Raw genomic sequence first — 18,622 nt, forward strand, 5'->3', positions numbered from 1 at the left:
AGCTCAGTGTGCACCGCATTTTTATTAGACTGTGTTTTACATTCCATCCAGCAGGCTGCAGCAGATTTTCTGACAGATCTGCCATCTGTTTTAAGTAATATTCACACAAATGCGGTAACAGTTTTAATGTTTTGTGGTTTGTCCAGCTTGCTTCCAAAAATTTTGAGGAGAACTTTTTAATGTGTTACAGTGTGACTGCCTCATCCATGTTTTTTGTAATTGGTCAGCCAGTCACATTTCTCTGCCTTTCTTTTAGCTCATCTGTCATCTTACTTCTGTTTTAATCAAAGGCATACCACCTTTCACTGTTGTAAGGTGTGTGAGGTAGTGTGACTGTGTAGGTCAAAGTGAGTGCATGAGTGTCATTTTGTAGGTTTCCACCTCACTCTGTGACAACTATTTTCATTGCATGCCTTGCTGTTGGTTGATTGCTTTTAGGCCCTCCACACACACACACACACACACACACACACACACACACACTCTCTCTCTCTCTCTCTCTCTCTCTCTCTCTCTCTCTCTCTCTCTCTCTTTCTAATTGTTTTCCTTGGTCATATGCATTTTGAGACAAGTGTCAGTATTGTCAATAAAATTCTCCTGGGTATATGACTGCATTGTCAGTGTGTGAAATTTTCCAACATTCTGGTCACTGTTGCAAATGGCCTTCCTCAGGGTGTTTTGCTAACAGCTGAATGAGTAAAGTTTTGGCTCTTATATACTGGCAGAAGAGGTTGTTACCATTAACTGATAGGGTATTGAGGATAAGTGCACATACAATTTCACAATACATTCCCAACAAATGTTCAGAAATGTATTCCTCTCGTAAATTTGAAAGGCATTCCTATTTCATAAATAATCTACAAACTACAAAAGTTACCATGTGGTTTCACTTAAATACACTGTTATGTTCTTTCACTGAACAATACAGAAAATTAACTCTTTTCAAGCTTAGAAACTGACTGAAACAAATCACTAACGGTTGCCAACAATGACGTAAATGTTTCTATATTCTTAATGGAAAGTAAAGAAATTTACTTGTATAATAACCTTTGCTTCTCTGGATGTCCTGGAAAACTACTGCAGATACACATCCGGAACAGGTTTTATTAGATTCACGAGACCAATAACAACAAAAAAATTGAAAATATGCTTTACTTTAACCTCGTACTGTTTTGTGATGGCTACGTATTTGCAAAGTTGCTAAATTTCAGGCAAAATCTTTTATTAGTTGTAACTCCGTAAGTAAACATTTGTGGACATATGTTTATATGAACTTGTTTTCTTTAGTTTTACTTGTAGAATAATGTGTTAAAATATTTGCATACCTTCATGAATCACCCTTTATAAGCTCAAGAAGCAAGAAATGCATATGGTATATCAGATGCAATAACTTTCCACTCACACAGACAGAAACCAAATGTACCAGTGCCACAACTGCAGGTAACATATGCCATGACCAATAGAGCGCACCTTGGGCGAGTAGAATACCAGGTGGTGGAGCCATCAGTATCATGAGGAAATTAGTATAAATTGTATATCCAGATTACTAACAACGATAAAAGCAAAACTCAAAGGCATAAAATCGTGTAAGATATGGCAGCAAACATTACATATGTGAAAATTACAGCATATTAAAAAACTCATCAGTGCAGCAAACATCACCAAACATTTGGTGTTATAAACAGTGGTCGCAAAGGGCACACCATTTTTACTTCCAGTGGCAATTGAAGACATTATCAAAAATGAGAAAAAACCAGTCTCTTGTTCCAATGATCTGCTCAGTAAGTAAAGGTCATGGAAGCGCCGTCTGTGTTTGAAAATTTCTAGGCCTTCCAAGATATCCAAATAAACTGCTTTATTTTCATGAATGAAGAATCTGTAAGTTGTTTTCGGTGTCACAAAGCTGGTGACTCCACTGACTAAATGAGCTCCTAGTGGACTGTCACAGCTAGGATAACCATGTTCCCTATATCGCATTCTGAACTCACTCCCAGCCTGTCTGATGTAAAACTTGTCACAAGCTCCACACTTCATCTTAGACACCCCCCCCCCCCTTCTCCCTCCATTGCAAAATTTATTAACTGGCTGCTCTATACTATGTCTGATTTGTTAATAATTAAACTTACTTTCTGAGAGGGCGGGAGAGCTGTTGACAATATATTCATCATTTTTAATGATAGTAAGGATGAGACACTGAAACTACAAGAAATTTTTTACTCTTTACATCATAAATTTAGTTTGAAATTGAAGGTTTACTGAACTATTTGGATTTATTGATAAATAGGAATGGTCAGTGTTTAGAATACGAGGTTTTTTGTAAACCGACACTAACAGATGTCATTATTGATGCAAATTCTAATCATCCCCCGTCACAGAAGAAAGCTCTTTTTTTTTTTTTTTTTTTTTTTTTCCTTCTTCACGTCTTTAAAAAAAATTGCGCTTGACTAGAGGCCACTGACAGGGATATGACCACCATTGTACAGATAAGGATTGCAAATGTATTTAGAGAAAGTGATATTAGGAAAAGGGTGAAAAAAACTGTCACAGACTGCGAAGGAACTGGAGTAAAAAAACGAAGAAGTTAGACATGTCTGTTGGCACAGTGTCTGAAGTGTTTAAGAAGCATAACATAGTGATCTTCCCCCCATGAACCATGGACCTTGCTGTTGGTGGGGAGGCTTGCGTGCCTCAGCGATACAGATAGCCGTACCGTAGGTGCAACCACAACGGAGGGGTATCTGTTGAGAGGCCAGACAAACGTGTGGTTCCTGAAGAGGGGCAGCAGCCTTTTCAGTAGTTGCAAGGGCAACAGTCTGGATGATTGACTGATCTGGCCTTGTAACAATAACCAAAACGGCCTTGCTGTGCTGATACTGCGAACGGCTGAAAGCAAGGGGAAACTACAGCCGTAATTTTTCCCGAGGGCATGCAGCTTTACTGTATGATTACATGATGATGGCGTCCTCTTGGGTAAAACATTCCGGAGGTAAAATAGTCCCCCATTCGGATCTCCGGGCGGGGACTACTCAAGAGGATGTCGTTATCAGGAGAAAGAAAACCGGCGTTCTACGGATCGGGGCGTGGAATGTCAGATCCCTTAATCGGGCAGGTAGGTTAGAAAATTTAAAAAGGGAAATGGATAGGTTGAAGTTAGATATAGTGGGAATTAGTGAAGTTCGGTGGCAGGAGGAACAAGACTTGTGGTCAGGTGACTACAGGGTTATAAACACAAAATCAAATAGGGGTAATGCAGGAGTAGGTTTAATAATGAATAGGAAAATAGGAATGCGGGTAAGCTACTACAAACAGCATAGTGAACGCATTATTGTGGCCAAGATAGATACGAAGCCCACACCTACTACAGTAGTACAAGTTTATATGCCAACTAGCTCTGCAGATGACGAAGAAATTGAAGAAATGTATGATGAAATAAAAGAAATTATTCAGATTGTGAAGGGAGACGAAAATTTAATAGTAATGGGTGACTGGAATTCGAGTGTAGGAAAAGGGAGAGAAGGAAACATAGTAGGTGAATATGGATTGGGGGACAGAAATGAAAGAGGAAGCCGCCTGGTAGAATTTTGCACAGAGCACAACATAATCATAACTAACACTTGGTTTAAGAATCATGAAAGAAGGTTGTATACATGGAAGAACCCTGGAGATACTAAAAGGTATCAGATAGATTATATAATGGTAAGACAGAGATTTAGGAACCAGGTTTTAAATTGTAAGACATTTCCAGGGGCAGATGTGGACTCTGACCACAATCTATTGGTTATGACCTGTAGATTAAAACTGAAGAAGCTGCAAAAAGGTGGGAATTTAAGGAGATGGGACCTGGATAAACTAAAAGAACCGGAGGTTGTACAGAGATTCAGGGAGAGCATAAGGGAGCAATTGACAGGAATGGGGGAAATAAATACAGTAGAAGAAGAATGGGTAGCTTTGAGGGATGAAGTAGTGAAGGCAGCAGAGGATCAAGTAGGTAAAAAGACAAGGGCTAGTAGAAATCCTTGGGTAACAGAAGAAATATTGAATTTAATTGATGAAAGGAGAAAATATAAAAATGCAGTAAGTGAAACAGGCAAAAAGGAATACAAACGTCTCAAAAATGAGATCGACAGGAAGTGCAAAATGGTTAGGAGGGATGGCTAGAGGACAAATGTAAGGATGTAGAGGCCTATCTCACTAGGGGTAAGATAGATACCGCCTACAGGAAAATTAAAGAGACCTTTGGAGATAAGAGAACGACTTGTATGAATATCAAGAGCTCAGATGGAAACCCAGTTCTAAGCAAAGAAGGGAAAGCAGAAAGGTGGAAGGAGTATATAGAGGGCCTATACAAGGGCGATGTAGTTGCGGACAATATTATGGAAATGGAAGAGGATGTAGATGAAGATGAAATGGGAGATATGATACTGCGTGAAGAGTTTGACAGAGCACTGAAAGACCTGAGTCGAAACAAGGCCCCCGGAGTAGACAATATTCCATTGGAACTACTGACGGCCGTGGGAGAGCCAGTCCTGACAAAACTCTACCATCTGGTGAGCAAGATGTATGAAACAGGCGAAATACCCTCAGACTTCAAGAAGAGTATAATAATTCCAATCCCAAAGAAAGCAGGTGTTGACAGATGTGAAAATTACCGAACTATCAGCTTAATAAGTCACAGCTGCAAAATACTAACACGAATTCTTTACAGACGAATGGAAAAACTGGTAGAGGCCAACCTCGGGGAAGATCAGTTTGGATTCCGTAGAAACACTGGAACACGTGAGGCAATACTGACCTTACGACTTATCTTAGAAGAAAGATTAAGGAAAGGCAAACCTACATTTCTAGCATTTGTAGACTTAGAGAAAGCTTTTGACAATGTTGACTGGAATACTCTCTTTCAAATTCTAAAGGTGGCAGGGGTAAAATACAGGGATCGAAAGGCTATTTACAATTTGTACAGAAACCAGATGGCAGTTATAAGAGTCGAGGGACATGAAAGGGAAGCAGTGGTTGGGAAGGGAGTAAGACAGGGTTGTAGCCTCTCCCCGATGTTGTTCAATCTGTATATTGAGCAAGCAGTAAAGGAAACAAAAGAAAAATTCGGAGTAGGTATTAAAATTCATGGAGAAGAAATAAAAACTTTGAGGTTCGCCGATGACATTGTAATTCTGTCAGAGACAGCAAAGGACTTGGAAGAGCAGTTGAATGGAATGGACAGTGTCTTGAAAGGAGGATATAAGATGAACATCAACAAAAGCAAAACAAGGATAATGGAATGTAGTCTAATTAAGTCGGGTGATGCTGAGGGAATTAGATTAGGAAATGAGGCACTTAAAGTAGTAAAGGAGTTTTGCTATTTGGGGAGCAAAATAACTGATGATGGTCGAAGTAGAGAGGATATAAAATGTAGGCTGGCAATGGCAAGGAAAGCGTTTCTGAAGAAGAGAAATTTGTTAACATCCAGTATTGATTTAAGTGTCAGGAAGTCATTTCTGAAAGTATTCGTATGGAGTGTAGCCATGTATGGAAGTGAAACATGGACGATAAATAGTTTGGACAAGAAGAGAATAGAAGCTTTCGAAATGTGGTGCTACAGAAGAATGCTGAAGATTAGATGGGTAGATCACGTAACTAATGAGGAAGTATTGAATAGGATTGGGGAGAAGAGAAGTTTGTGGCACAACTTGACCAGAAGAAGGGATCGGTTGGTAGGACATGTTCTGAGGCATCAAGGGATCACCAATTTAGTATTGGAGGGCAGCGTGGAGGGTAAAAGTCGTAGAGGGAGACCAAGAGATAAATACACTAAGCAGATTCAGAAGGATGTAGGTTGCAGTAGGTACTGGGAGATGAAAAAGCTTGCACAGGATAGAGTAGCATGGAGAGCTGCATCAAACCAGTCTCAGGACTGAAGACCACAACAACAACAACAACATAGTGATAGGTTTGTGCTATGAACAAATTTGTGAAGCTGCTCAGACATAATGTAGAGCAGCTGTTAATAAGTTTTATATTTGAAAGAGGGGGGGGGGGGGGTGTAAGTGTAATCTTGTCACAAGTTTTACATCAGACTGGAAGTGAGTTCAGAACAGATGTGGAACACGGTTATCCTAGCAGTGGTAGTCCACAAGGAACTCATTCATGTCAGTGCAGTCATCAGCTTTGTGACGTCGAAAGCAATTACAGATTCTTCATTATGAAAATAAAGATATGTGTTTGTTTTTTAATATGCTGTGATTTTTACATGTGTAATATTTTCTGTCTTGTCTTACGCAGTTTTATGCCTTACAGCTTTGCTTTTGTCATTTTTAGTAAACTGGATTTACAATTTATATTAAATTTCCTGATGATGATGATGATGATGATGATGATGATGATGATGACTGTGCCACCTGGCATTCTGCTAGCCCAAGGTACCCTCTCTTGACCATGGCATATGTTACCTGCAGCTGTGTCGCTGGTACATTTCGTTTCTGCCTGTTTCAGTGGAAAGTAATTGCACCTGATATACCATGTGCATTGTCATGAGGACACAGCAAAGGATATATATCAGCATTGGATTGTGTAATAACTGAGTTTTTTAAAATCACCACAGGGGTTTAATTTACCTGTAGGATGTTTGCTATTACCGGTGGTGCTGCGCTTTTACTTGATTTTTGTCAAGTTTCCGATACAGGGCAGGCTTAGGAAAAACAGTGACAGGCAAACTGTTTCATTGTAATATGAGCCTGAAATTCTGTTGCACAAACCAGTCCTGGAGAAAATAGAGACACAGAGAGCAACTAACTGTTGATATGGAACTTGATCAGAATCCAAATGCACTTAATCATCGATGGAGAATCCAGACAGTTTAAAAGCATGCAAACCAAATAGATTTCCATTGTAAGCATTGTCCACAACGCGGAATGTTAATGAACGAATAACTGCCAAAGAATGGGAATCTGTTGTTTGCTATAATGCGCCAGCCCCCATTACACTGGAGTCAGACGAGAAGAACCCAAATTCAGACGAGAAGAACCCAAATTCACATAAGTCTGAGAATTTACCAATGTTGCTGCTGCACCCATGTCCACCTGCGTTCTCAGTGTTTGTTAAACACATGCACTTCAGTGTATAACTTGCTTTGAGACACCATCACTACTGACACTTTGTTTGCATCCATGTTGGTTTCCGCCTCACTCATGTTGGGAAAGGAGCTGCATACAGGAGCCGTGTGTCCTTTCTTATGACTTCTATTACATGTTGCCCAGTGCTTGGGACACACGATCCATTCATCTTAAATGAAGCAGTATGGGCATGAAGGCAGTGGAGCTCAAAGGTGTTGTTGTGACAGACTGTTGTTGCAAACAATAATTATATTTGGAGTCGCAAATGATGGCGGTCAAGTTCAGGTTCATTCTGCATACCTGTGTCACAGTCTCTGACAGCCAATGAGTGTTCAGTAGTGCTCTGAGCTCTATGCTGTGAATATTGTGCCCATGCTAGCATTACACATGATCATAGTGAGTTATTTAGCGAATTTTTATTCCATTTGTTGCGGGTTGTTGTGGCTGATGGGGGTGGTAAGCGAAGCAATGGATGTGTGTGTGCATACCACAACTGTCGCTTTTGAACCAGGAACAATGCAGTCACCATCCGTTTGTCAACCTGTGTGAACTGCCATAGTTCATGGGCCAGACTATATGTATATGATACTGGGACGTCTGCTGGACTGCTGCAGTAGTGTCTACATTCCCTGCGAACTGCAAGAAGGCTGGGAGGAGTGAGAGGAACTGATTCTGAAACTTTGGACCAGGCTTCTATTGGACAAACTGCAGCTCGTGAAACTTCAGACGACTGAACTATTTTCAATACTTTGTAAACTTAGGGTTTTTCACACTGTAGAGCTCACTTTTGAACTCCTCCATCGGGAGAAAAACGTTTGATTGCATCATGAACCATTTGGCTGCACACGATTCTTTAAAGACGTTTTGCCACAAAATTACAACAGTGGCTAAGTCCACGTAGTTCTGCTGCCCATGCCCTGTATGGCTGTTTTGGTTGCTTTTGGCAGCAGTCAAATTCCACTAGCCGCAATAATGCGACTACATTTACAATGGTAGGTGGAAGATAACTCACACGTCTGATCAAAAGAAAGACTTGAAGGTTCTCGTAAGGTGTTGAGGGGTTGAGCTGACAACTACTGATGCCCACGAGACAACAAGAAAAGGGGCTTGGACAAGTTTACGTCTGTTACTCCAAATGCCTGGAAATGTTGCCGCAGGTGTTTTTCGTAAGAATCCCCGTCCTGCGAGTCGTCGTATGCAGGGAATGGTGGAGCATATGTTGTTGGCAGGGCTGCAGGTTGTGCCAGTGTAGTCATTAAACTAGAAATAGTAACTGTCAGGGCGTGCTGTTGCCTGAAAAGAGATTTAAACACTGGCTCCATGGAAATTAAAACCCAAAGGACCAATGACTGAAGTGGAACACATTGAGACGAATGCAATACTCATCACTAAAAAACTGTTCTAATCCGAGAACACTAATTTATTGCTCAAACAGTACATACATGTGGAAGACAAGGTGCAATACAATTAGCAGAGCCTAGTGCTCCGCCCAATATAGACATCAGTTCCAGCAGGGGAGCAGTCGGCAGACTGCGCTTACAACTGCTGTCATATTAGCAGACGGGGTAGCCTCTAGTGGCAGAGAACATACTGTAAAGCGGTGCACACATGTAATAGATAGTTACAGCACTGTTTCCATAAGTTTGAGGCAGTTTTTACCCATTGTAGCTCTGGACAAACAGATTATTTTGTTGTGTAAAACACAAGAACCAACCTGTATGAAACTTTAAATTTTTATACAAATTATTTTGCAATCTTCAAACTGAAGCATTTCAGTTGTAATGAAATATCCACACTTCCTGTTTCGAGCTACAAAATTGAGTGTATTATTTCCTCATCTGTATATTTTCACTTTTGCCCCTGAAATTAACACTGATTTTATGAACTGTTTAAGAGTTCCTCTTCAGTTGCTCACCACCGACCAACTTTTTTTTCATTAACATGAAATCTACATCCAGCTTCCCACTTTCTGTGTTCCTTTGCATAGCTGATCACTTTAAGGTCAAATTTTACTGTGTAAGTAGGCCTCTGCTCTTTTCCCATAGTCACTCACAAACTAAATGATAAACTTTTATCTCATCCTCAGCTTTGATTTTCCTTACACTGTGTCTTAAATTAGTCCCACCACCTGATCTGTCTTGTTGGTGATAAGTCGTCCTTAGTTTTTTGTGTGGACTAGAAAATGTAGCATCTATTTTTTTGCAAAATTCGCTTGTGTATTGGTCGAAAATCACATGTTTAATTTTTTTTTAAATGATTAGATGCACACATTTAAAAGATTGTCACATTTGTGTGAGGGAAGACAACTAAGCCTTCGTTCTTTGAAATTCACTGTTGGTGGTTTTTTCGTACTGATTGGGAACTTTTTGACTGGTAGATTTCTTTATTTGGCTGTATTTAGGCTTTCAACAAATGATTGTTCTATTGAAAAGAGTAGTGGTTTCCTACGAGTGAGCTTGAATGTGTCTCTTATTGAAGATGTTTCTGGGCATTACTTGCCTTTTCCTGCCCAATTGCATGATTCCAAAATCTGCAGAATATTAAATGTTACATTTTGTGGGAATTTGTTGCTTTGTGACCCATGCTTGACGATGCTACAGATAGTAACTCTATTTTAATGTCAGGGAAAGAATATTGGCGCAGTCGAGAAACATAACATTTTGTTTTCCAGTCACTTTAGTGCAGTGTGTGTACACTGTATAGATGTAAACAAATTAGATTAGATAGATGTAAACAAATTAAAATTCTGACTGTCGGAGGGGAGTAGTAGTGCAAGGAAACAAGTCCTGCCTCCCTCTTGCAGGGTAGCAGCCTACACTTGGGTTCTGCGAAAGCAGAACTGACTCGGGGATCACCGATCTCTTCTGGTGTTGTAAGGGTCGCCCTCAAAATCTGTGATGGGCCAGGCTTAGTCACTTTACTCATTTCAAAATAAGAAAGAACAACACACAATACAAAGGATTCAGGAACAGTTACCATGCAATTGCTTGTTGAGGATGGTGGAGTGTTGTTAATGATGTAGTTCAGTCCAGACCTCTAGCAGTATTTGAAGCAACTAAAGGTCAAAATATCTGTCATCTAATTTTCCACATTAGACTGTGTGCATTATACAAATTTTTGAACTTAGCTAGCTAACAAACATATGCATTTCTTTGTTGTAAAATGCTAAGTTCCATGGTTGAGCACTACATTGCATTACAAGGTGTGTATTTTAAATGAACCATCCAACCACCCACAGTTGTCACAGCAAAAGAGCATAAGCACATTGATACATTGCATTCATGCACATTTTATTTTGCAAATGGTTTCTTGTACACATTATCTTTCCAAATTGGGTTTCGCCACATGATGTATGATAGCAGTAACTGAAAATTGGTTACATTTTAGATATTTGTATGCAGAAAATAAAACTATTTCAAACTATCTCTGATAAAATAGTTCATTTGGATACAATTCACTATGAAATTGTGTCTGTTAAGTAATTCTGTTTTTTCACATTTAGGGACAGAATTGGCATCTATTTTGCATTTATTGCAAAACACTAATTTTTCCTGTGCTTAGATATGTGGGGAGGGAAATAGATGCAACTCAAGGTTCTAAGTTTTGCTAGGCAGTTGTGAAGAACGTTCGAAATGTTTATAAGAAGTTATCAATCAATTCCCATAAATTTTTGTATGAATTTGTTATTGACTTTCCTTCTAGAGAAGTGTGTGACCTAATTTCGCACACTATGAAATACTAATAGTGTGTGAAAGATAAAATATAAACCAACATTTTTCTTCTTAAATAGCGTTATGAATACCATGACTACACTATTATCAATACCTTGGATACATGTGTAAGCTGTCTGTGAGCTGTTCCCTTGTTAATATTCTTGCTGTTTTTTTTTTTTATTCTAGAGGTCTTGTGCCTACTATTCGACTGAATCAGTACAGATCTTTGCCATTTATTCATAAAGGTAGAAGTAGAGAGAGGTGCGTGTATATGGCTATTTGGCTGCAATTTTATTAAATAAAATACTTTTTTTTTCCAGTGAACAAGTTTCTGTAGGTGTATGGTGTGGAACATGTTAATTAGTTCATGTAATTGTAGCAGTCTTACTTTTAGTGTACCAGTTTGTGAATAGTTGTTGAATTTACTATCATTAACTTAAGAATATTGGTTACACATTTTGCAAGAAAGTCATTGTGTAGACATTTCTTGTGGAGGCTCTTAAATATGATGAAATTACAAAAATATGCAAAGGTGGTTTGGTGTTCATTAATTCATATAATTCTGTTTCAGGTGCAAGGTGTCAATAGAGTTACAGTAAGAAAATCGAAAAATATACTGTTCATTATAAACAAACCAGATGTGTATAAAAATCCAGCATCTGATACATACATTGTTTTTGGTGAAGCAAAGGTAAATATTTTGAAACTGTGTTTGAATTTTTATAATATAATGTAATTCAGTTGCCACGGGTTCTGGAAATCGGGGAATATCAGGGAATTTCAAACACATTTGGGAAATTTGAAAACCACCGGAAAATCTAGTTTTTGTCTTAGTAAATGAAATGGTTTGTTTGAGGCATCATGCTGGCTTGGTGCTGCTAAGTATGTACACCACTTCCCTACCCCCTCATTCTTGCTGCTTCTCCCCTCCCTACCACTCCCTTCAGCTAGCAGTCAATGCTGCCACCACATCTTGCCACTAGCGTAGCAGCTGCCTATGAGAGGCAGGGAGGCATGAGGATTGGTTTGTTTGGATCTGATCCTCAGAAACTGTAGACACAGTGCTCAGAGACAGCAGTCGTGTGCGTGAGTTTTGTCTGAGTGATTGTGTGAATGTGTGTGTCTGCTCTTGTTTCCTGACAAAAGCTATGGCTGAAAATTTAGTTGTCAGAGTGTGTTTGTCTCTTCTATGTGGCTCTCTGCAGCTTAGAAATCATCTTCGGGGTGAGTTGCTACCTATCCTCATTATTACTGATTCTCAAAATAATTGAACAACCTATCCATTGCACGGATTGATCATCATGGTCTCACCTCATCCACATACTGTCCGTGGCTCATGAATAGCTGGCCACACAGTTGAATTTCCACAACGGGCCAAAACCGCAGGTCATTTCTGATGGTATTTGTAACATGCAGGCCCTGTCCATTGGATCTAGTCTCACCGATCTGCCCTCAGGTGGGTGTTTTTGTGTGTGGCGTAATGCTGCGGATTTTCATGGTTTATCCATGTACCCAGGACTTAGATGATCCTCAGCAGCCCAGAGGCCACGAGCGATGGATTTTGAGAATTGTGACTGTCTCACTGCAAGTACATTGTACAGTGTGGCATTCTATATACATTTCATTTGTTGTAGTACATTTTTACACTTCAAAAATACCGTATTCACTCGAATCTAAGCTGCACTCGAATCTAAGCCGCACCTGAAAAATGAGACTCGAAGTCAAGGAAAAAAAATTTTCCCGAATCTAAGCCGCACCTGAAATTTGAGACTCGAAATTCAAGGGGAGAGAAAAGTTTCAGATCGCACCTCCAAATCGAAACAAAGTTGGTCCATTGTAATATGAGATACAATTTAGCTTGAATGAATGACGATACAGCTACAGTGGTTTGGTTCGAGTCGTAAGCTTAGCAGTTAAGTTTTACCAGGTAGCCATTGCTATGCGTTAGGCGCCCTGTCCGTATTTATACGGGTACCCTTCCTTTTTCACGTGCTTCGTCTGGTTAGAATTGATTGCTTATTTTTCTTTGATCTCATAAGTGCCGTTCTCTTTGTTTACGTCACTCTAAGGTGAAAATGCATTACTGTACTGTGTCATTCATTGTTTGTAGCATTCTGATAATGAGTGTTTACGGGCGACGGCCTGTCACCGCTCGCGGCATGGCTTGCTTTTGTGCGTGCTACGACCGCTTATAAAATTTTTTTTTTTTTTAAAAAGAGAGGAATCATCTCATTGGCGAAACAATGGCAAGAGACTGCTATTTGTTGTTACTTACACTGCTGCTTTTTTTTGATAATGATCAACAAGCACCAAATAATAGACTGCGTGTGATAATGATGTTCTGAATGAGAGTTTAGGGAAAATTTTTCTCTGTTTGAAAATCTTTGCAGGCGCCTCTTTAATACATTACATTTTGCACAGAAATTAGTCATCTTAGATATAAAAATTTAGTCAATTGCCGTGCTTCATTTCTGACTGTATCACTATTAGGCATAAGAATAATACGAATATAAACATGACATGATATGTATATTCTTGCGCGTTTGCTGTTGTCTCACTCTAGTTTCGTAGTTTATTAGGCAGACAGGATTTGAATGATATAGCAGCAAACACGAAACAATACATGACAAAATGTATATATTCATATTATTCTTATGGTGACGAGAATATGCATGTGATTCGCAATTCATAGAAGTTCCTATTAGCAACCATCTCTTCTCACAGGTAGCAAAAAATTCAGAATGTAGAATTGGCCATATTGACAAACATCCCAAACAGTCTTGCCAGTCTGATTTTCGTAGTACATTGAAATGCTGCTACATTTGAAGATGGACAATACGGAATTTGTATTTACTTCGTTGGATAATGTATGAAAATGCAGTGGTCGAAACTCGGGGTTGAGAAAAAAGATCGTCTTCCACTTTTTTTTTTTTTTTTTTTTTTTTTTTTAGTGTAGCGCTACATATATTCGATGGCAGAAGTTAGTTGTGGCGGCACCTACCAACATTTTGCAGAACTTCCGCTTGCTTTGCACTCGATTACAAAAACCGGAAAAAAAGTGCGGCTTAGATTCGAGTAAATACGGTAGTTTATATGTTAGAAAGTATGGACAAGAAGAAGAAGAAAATTGTGAGTCACTGTCACTGGCATCATATTTCTTGAAAGAAAAATCACACAATACTTGTAAAATAATAGATATAACACAGTGGGTAATAACCCACTGGCAGTCACCTACAGTGTTGGTTTACACAATTCTTCCACACCTTTTACACTTCTTTCAAGAGGCCTACTTGTTTCTGAGATTCTGAAATCAGTGAAGGTATTTTAAAACTGTCTTGAAACTCCAAGGAAATGTGTATTTTTGTCATAAATGTGTTTTGTTTTATTCATTCATTTCATTTCTGTGTCTGGTCAGCATTTCCAAAAAATAGTTTCGTTTTATTGAAATAAAATATCATTTGTCTTAATGAAACACAATACCATTTGGCTTACTTCTCCATCTAAAAACAATTCATTACAAAAGATGTTCATGTTACTACTTAAGATTTTTGCTCATGTCAGGAAATGCCATCTGCTTGGAAGTGTTTTTTAATATTTCCTTGTTTGCACTCTTGTTTCTTATACTGTAGCTGCAAAAACAGATTGTCAACTTACAACCTAACTTACCCGTGAGATCTCAAAATTTGTCGGGGAACAATGCTAAAATTTGTCTGGAAATGAGGGAAATATCAGAGAATTCCACTTGGGGAAACCTTTGGCAATCCTGATACTAATACTTGTACGAGCAATTAAATAATAGTTCAGATGAGTCTGTTTTGAATAAATGTTTCTTCTTGGAAAGTAAAGAGGTTAAATGTGAAAGTTCATGTGTTAGGTTTTGTCAGTCCTAAATAATGACAAGGTATTGAAGACTGAAATCCATATGAAAAAATGAACAGAAAATATTCCAACAGAGTGGTAGTTACTTAACAAGTAAGAATCAGTGACAATAAGTATTGATAGTGAGTGGATCGATGACAAGCTGTCAGTGATCCACAGAAAGGAAAATCGGAAATTGTTTTGTAGGAAGTTCTGGAGATAATTCACGCAGTAACAGGAATATGCATTCACTATGTTGTTGATTGTAAGAATAATTCTTAATATTACCATTCCAGATAGAAGACCTGAGCCAGCAGGCACAAATGGCAGCAGCAGAGAAATTCAAAACAGCTGAAGTGTCTACTGCTGCAGAAGCAAGCACAAATGCAAAAGTAAGTGCAGTACCTTTAATAATAATTTGAAAAACATATAATGTACACGGTATGTAATCATTATTTGCTATGGAAGTTATCACACCCAATAGTTAACTTCTTAGTTTTTTAGAGAAAACATGAGTCCTTAACTATTACTCATCTTCTTTACGTGTTATTGTTTTGCAAATTCTGCAAAATGATCACATTGTGAACAGAAAGAAAGTTAGTCTACCATGAAAATACATGTGGAATGGGACAGAATTTCATCTGGAAGTGCATCTCAGGGTTAGCAACTTATGGAGTAAACTAATCTGTGGGCTATTCCCAGGTGTGTGTGTGTGTGTGTGTGTGTGTGTGTGTGTGTGTGTGTGTGTGTGTGTGTGTCAGGAGTTTTTAATCAGAACAAAATTAGTGAGCTTTGGGGGGGGGGTGTAAAAAGGAGTAAGAATATGCCCTGGGCTGTAAAGATTGATTCCAGTTGATTTATTACAATAGTGTTTTAAAGATTGGAAATCTGTTACGTTGATTGGACAATTTGAAATTATTGATGTTTCACTCATCTAAAGAGCTGTAACTTATTTCTGCATAAATTTGACTGACAGAAGTGACCTTTCAACTCCCTATTATGTAACAGCTTGTTTCTGTGTATGGTGAAGTGGCATTGAAATGTGCTGCTTGAACAGAGGACCCCATAAAATTCATTAGAGTTGGGATATGAAGTGTTATTTATCATATGCTTAGTATTATTACCCCTTTCAGTGCTGTGGGCATGGTTCTCTCTCCTGCTACACAGTCTCCCAGGTGCTGTGAACATTTATACGCATGCCGCTTGGGTTTATATGCATTCAACTGCTAGTGCTGTGAAGTGGATTTTCTCATTTTGAGGGTGCTGAAGGAGGGATCTGTTTTACGTGCTGGGGGGGGGGGGGGGAGGGGGAAACACCACTCAATAGCCTAGATTGCATAAAATGTTCCTTTATTTAAAACAATCAGTTTCAACAGACTTCACTGTCACCTTCAGGTCTTAAAAATCTTTGTGTTGTGAAACATGTTCGTTTTACGTTGATTCTCATGCTATGTTATCATGTTCATAAGTCAGCAAATTATGAAAGGTTTGTCGTAACTAAAATGTTTAAAAACATAAAGTACCGTGTGCAAAAGGCCATGGGCACAGATGCTCATCACATTACAAAAACACAGTCCACAGTTGCACATCTGTTTAAATAAGCTGGACATATTCAAGAAAAAGTTGTAAGGATGCTTTCTTAGGCAGCTATGAGGCAGCTCAGTTTGCTAAGTAGAATGACCAAAGTAGGCAGTTGTGACAGAATTTCATAAATAAAAATGAACTTTATCTTCAGTTTGTGGCAATATGTAAGTAACATCAAGATGGGGAGCCTGATGAGGAAATTAGATCCAAATAGAAACAGTTTTAGCCACAATTTCACTTTTTGTGTGTTGTATTTTTCTAGTCTAATGCAGAAATTGAAATAATTCCTTAATAAATTACTAGCCTTCAGATCCATATAATGTTTTCAAACAATACTCCAATTTTTTATGTAATTGTGAATTGTGCTTATAGTGCTTTTGACGTGCTACATGGTCGTGGGCTAAGCAGGCAACAAACTGTACTCAGATTAAAATTACTTTGATCACATTTTCAGCAAGTTGAGTGGTAGGGGCCAGCCACCGGCCAGTCGTAGTTTGTTCTCTTTCACCACATGCTCACTTTGTTGCCTGGAATCTCTCTGACTGGTACAGAATTGTTCTCAATGATAAGTCCCACTTTGAATTGAGCCCCAATGTCCAGCAAAGACATGTCTGGAGGTGCCCCAGTCAGCAGTGGTGTGCCAACCTTACTGTTGCACCCATACGGCCATTTCTTTTCATAGCAGGACCACGTACAACACAGTGGTATGCTGTTGATATTTTAAGCCTTATTTTGTTGCCCTTCATGGCAAGCCATTCTGGGCTTACATTTTAGCAAGATAATACTAGCCTACACCTAGCAAGAGTTCCTACTGATTGTCATCATGGTTGCAAACTCTATGTTGACCAGAAAGGATGCCAGATCTCTCCCCAATTGAGAATGTTTGGAGCTTTATTGGTATGGCTCTCCAGTCACCTTGGGATTTAGACAATCTAACATGGCAGTTGGACAATTTGGCACGATATCCCTCATGAGGACATCCAACAAATCTATCAATCAGTGCCAAGCCAAACAACTGCTTACTTAAGGGTCAGATGTGGACCAGTGCATTATTTACTTGGTCAGTGGTGAAGCTCTTTCTCTTGAATAAATCATCCCACTCTTTCTGAAATGGTAATCACTTGTTTTACCGTAAGTTTTCCATCTCATTTTTTGTGGTTCCTTCATGGCGTCTTTTTTTTAAATGTAGAATGAAGTAGTTACTAGGAATATGATTATGAAAATTGGTGAATAACTTTTTAGGACTGTTATATAGGCTAATTTTTGTTTCATATTTTTCAGATTGTTCCACCAATTCAAGAAGAGAGTGAGGAGGAAGAAATTGATGACTCAGGTGTTGAAGAGAAAGATGTTGAACTTGTTATGTCTCAAGCAAATGTCAGCAGAGGAAAAGCCATAAAAGCATTGAAAAATAATCGCAATGATATTGTCAATGCCATTATGGTGAGTATTTTATTTATGTAATATGTGTGATGATATATCACTGGAATAGCTATTGAATTAGTTCATATGTTCAGATTTAAAGAACTTGGACAAAGTTTGGTAATAAAACTAACAAATATTCTTTTGAAAATTATTATTTGGTATTCTTTATTGTTGCAGGAACTGACAATGTGATAATCAGGGTTTCTTGATTCTGTGGTGTGTGTAATTCGGATGCACAGTAGCCTTTTATCATCAGGGTGTGTGGAGTCAATGATGTCACTGTGTACGTGGTCATATCTGTTTAAGAAGACACTTCTGTTGACTTTTACTCATTAACTTCTATGCTGAGTGGAACACACTATGTGTTTTAAATCATTTTTGGGGGTCCCTTATTCAGTGAGCATTGATTTTGAAGGAAAAATATACAAATACTTTGGATCCATGATACCTCTTAGTTCTAATCATAATTTGGTCTTTAAATACTTAATGGTTGTGAATCACATTACATGCATTAAACTATGCACACCCACCCCCATGTGTTCTTTGCTCATTTCTGATTCTGCTTATTTTATCTGTGTTTATGTTTTCGTTCCATGTTGCAAGATATCTTACGTCAGAAAAAGAAATAGTTATTCTATTTGAGTACAATGTGTTCCACAGTTCTGTCAGGTGTACTGTAATAGAAAGCCATCTATAAATGTTTGTGTAGGTAAACAAACAAAGTTATTACAGTGAATCTTTGTACATTGTGAATCAGCTCTTGCCTTAGGACTCAAAAGCTAGGTGTGTGTGTGTGTGTGTGTGTGTGTGTGTGTGTGTGTGTGTGTTTTGTTTTCAGTACTTACGATTTGAAGCCAGAAATTGGCTACATTGTTGTTTTTTCCTCTGTGCCACTTTGTACGTTTTATGAAATAAAAACTGTTAATATTTACATGA

General features: G+C 38.6%; 1 protein-coding gene across 5 annotated transcripts in view; it reads left to right on the forward strand.

Moving 5' to 3' along the window:
• LOC126469990 (nascent polypeptide-associated complex subunit alpha-like) overlaps positions 1-18,622 on the forward strand; it is a 34,568-nt gene extending 15,946 nt beyond the window's left edge. For all 5 annotated transcript variants that reach the window (XM_050097441.1, XM_050097437.1, XM_050097438.1 and 2 more), the window contains exons 3-6: positions 11,391-11,510; positions 14,974-15,069; positions 17,543-17,704; positions 17,864-18,622. In XM_050097441.1, the coding sequence (XP_049953398.1) occupies positions 11,391-11,510; positions 14,974-15,069; positions 17,543-17,704; positions 17,864-17,878 (393 nt within the window). In that variant the 3' untranslated portion in view covers positions 17,879-18,622. The remainder of the gene's footprint in view (positions 1-11,390; positions 11,511-14,973; positions 15,070-17,542; positions 17,705-17,863) is intronic.

The sequence above is a fragment of the Schistocerca serialis genome, chromosome 3 (assembly GCF_023864345.2).
Source record: "Schistocerca serialis cubense isolate TAMUIC-IGC-003099 chromosome 3, iqSchSeri2.2, whole genome shotgun sequence".
NCBI classification, from domain to species: Eukaryota; Metazoa; Arthropoda; class Insecta; order Orthoptera; family Acrididae; genus Schistocerca; species Schistocerca serialis.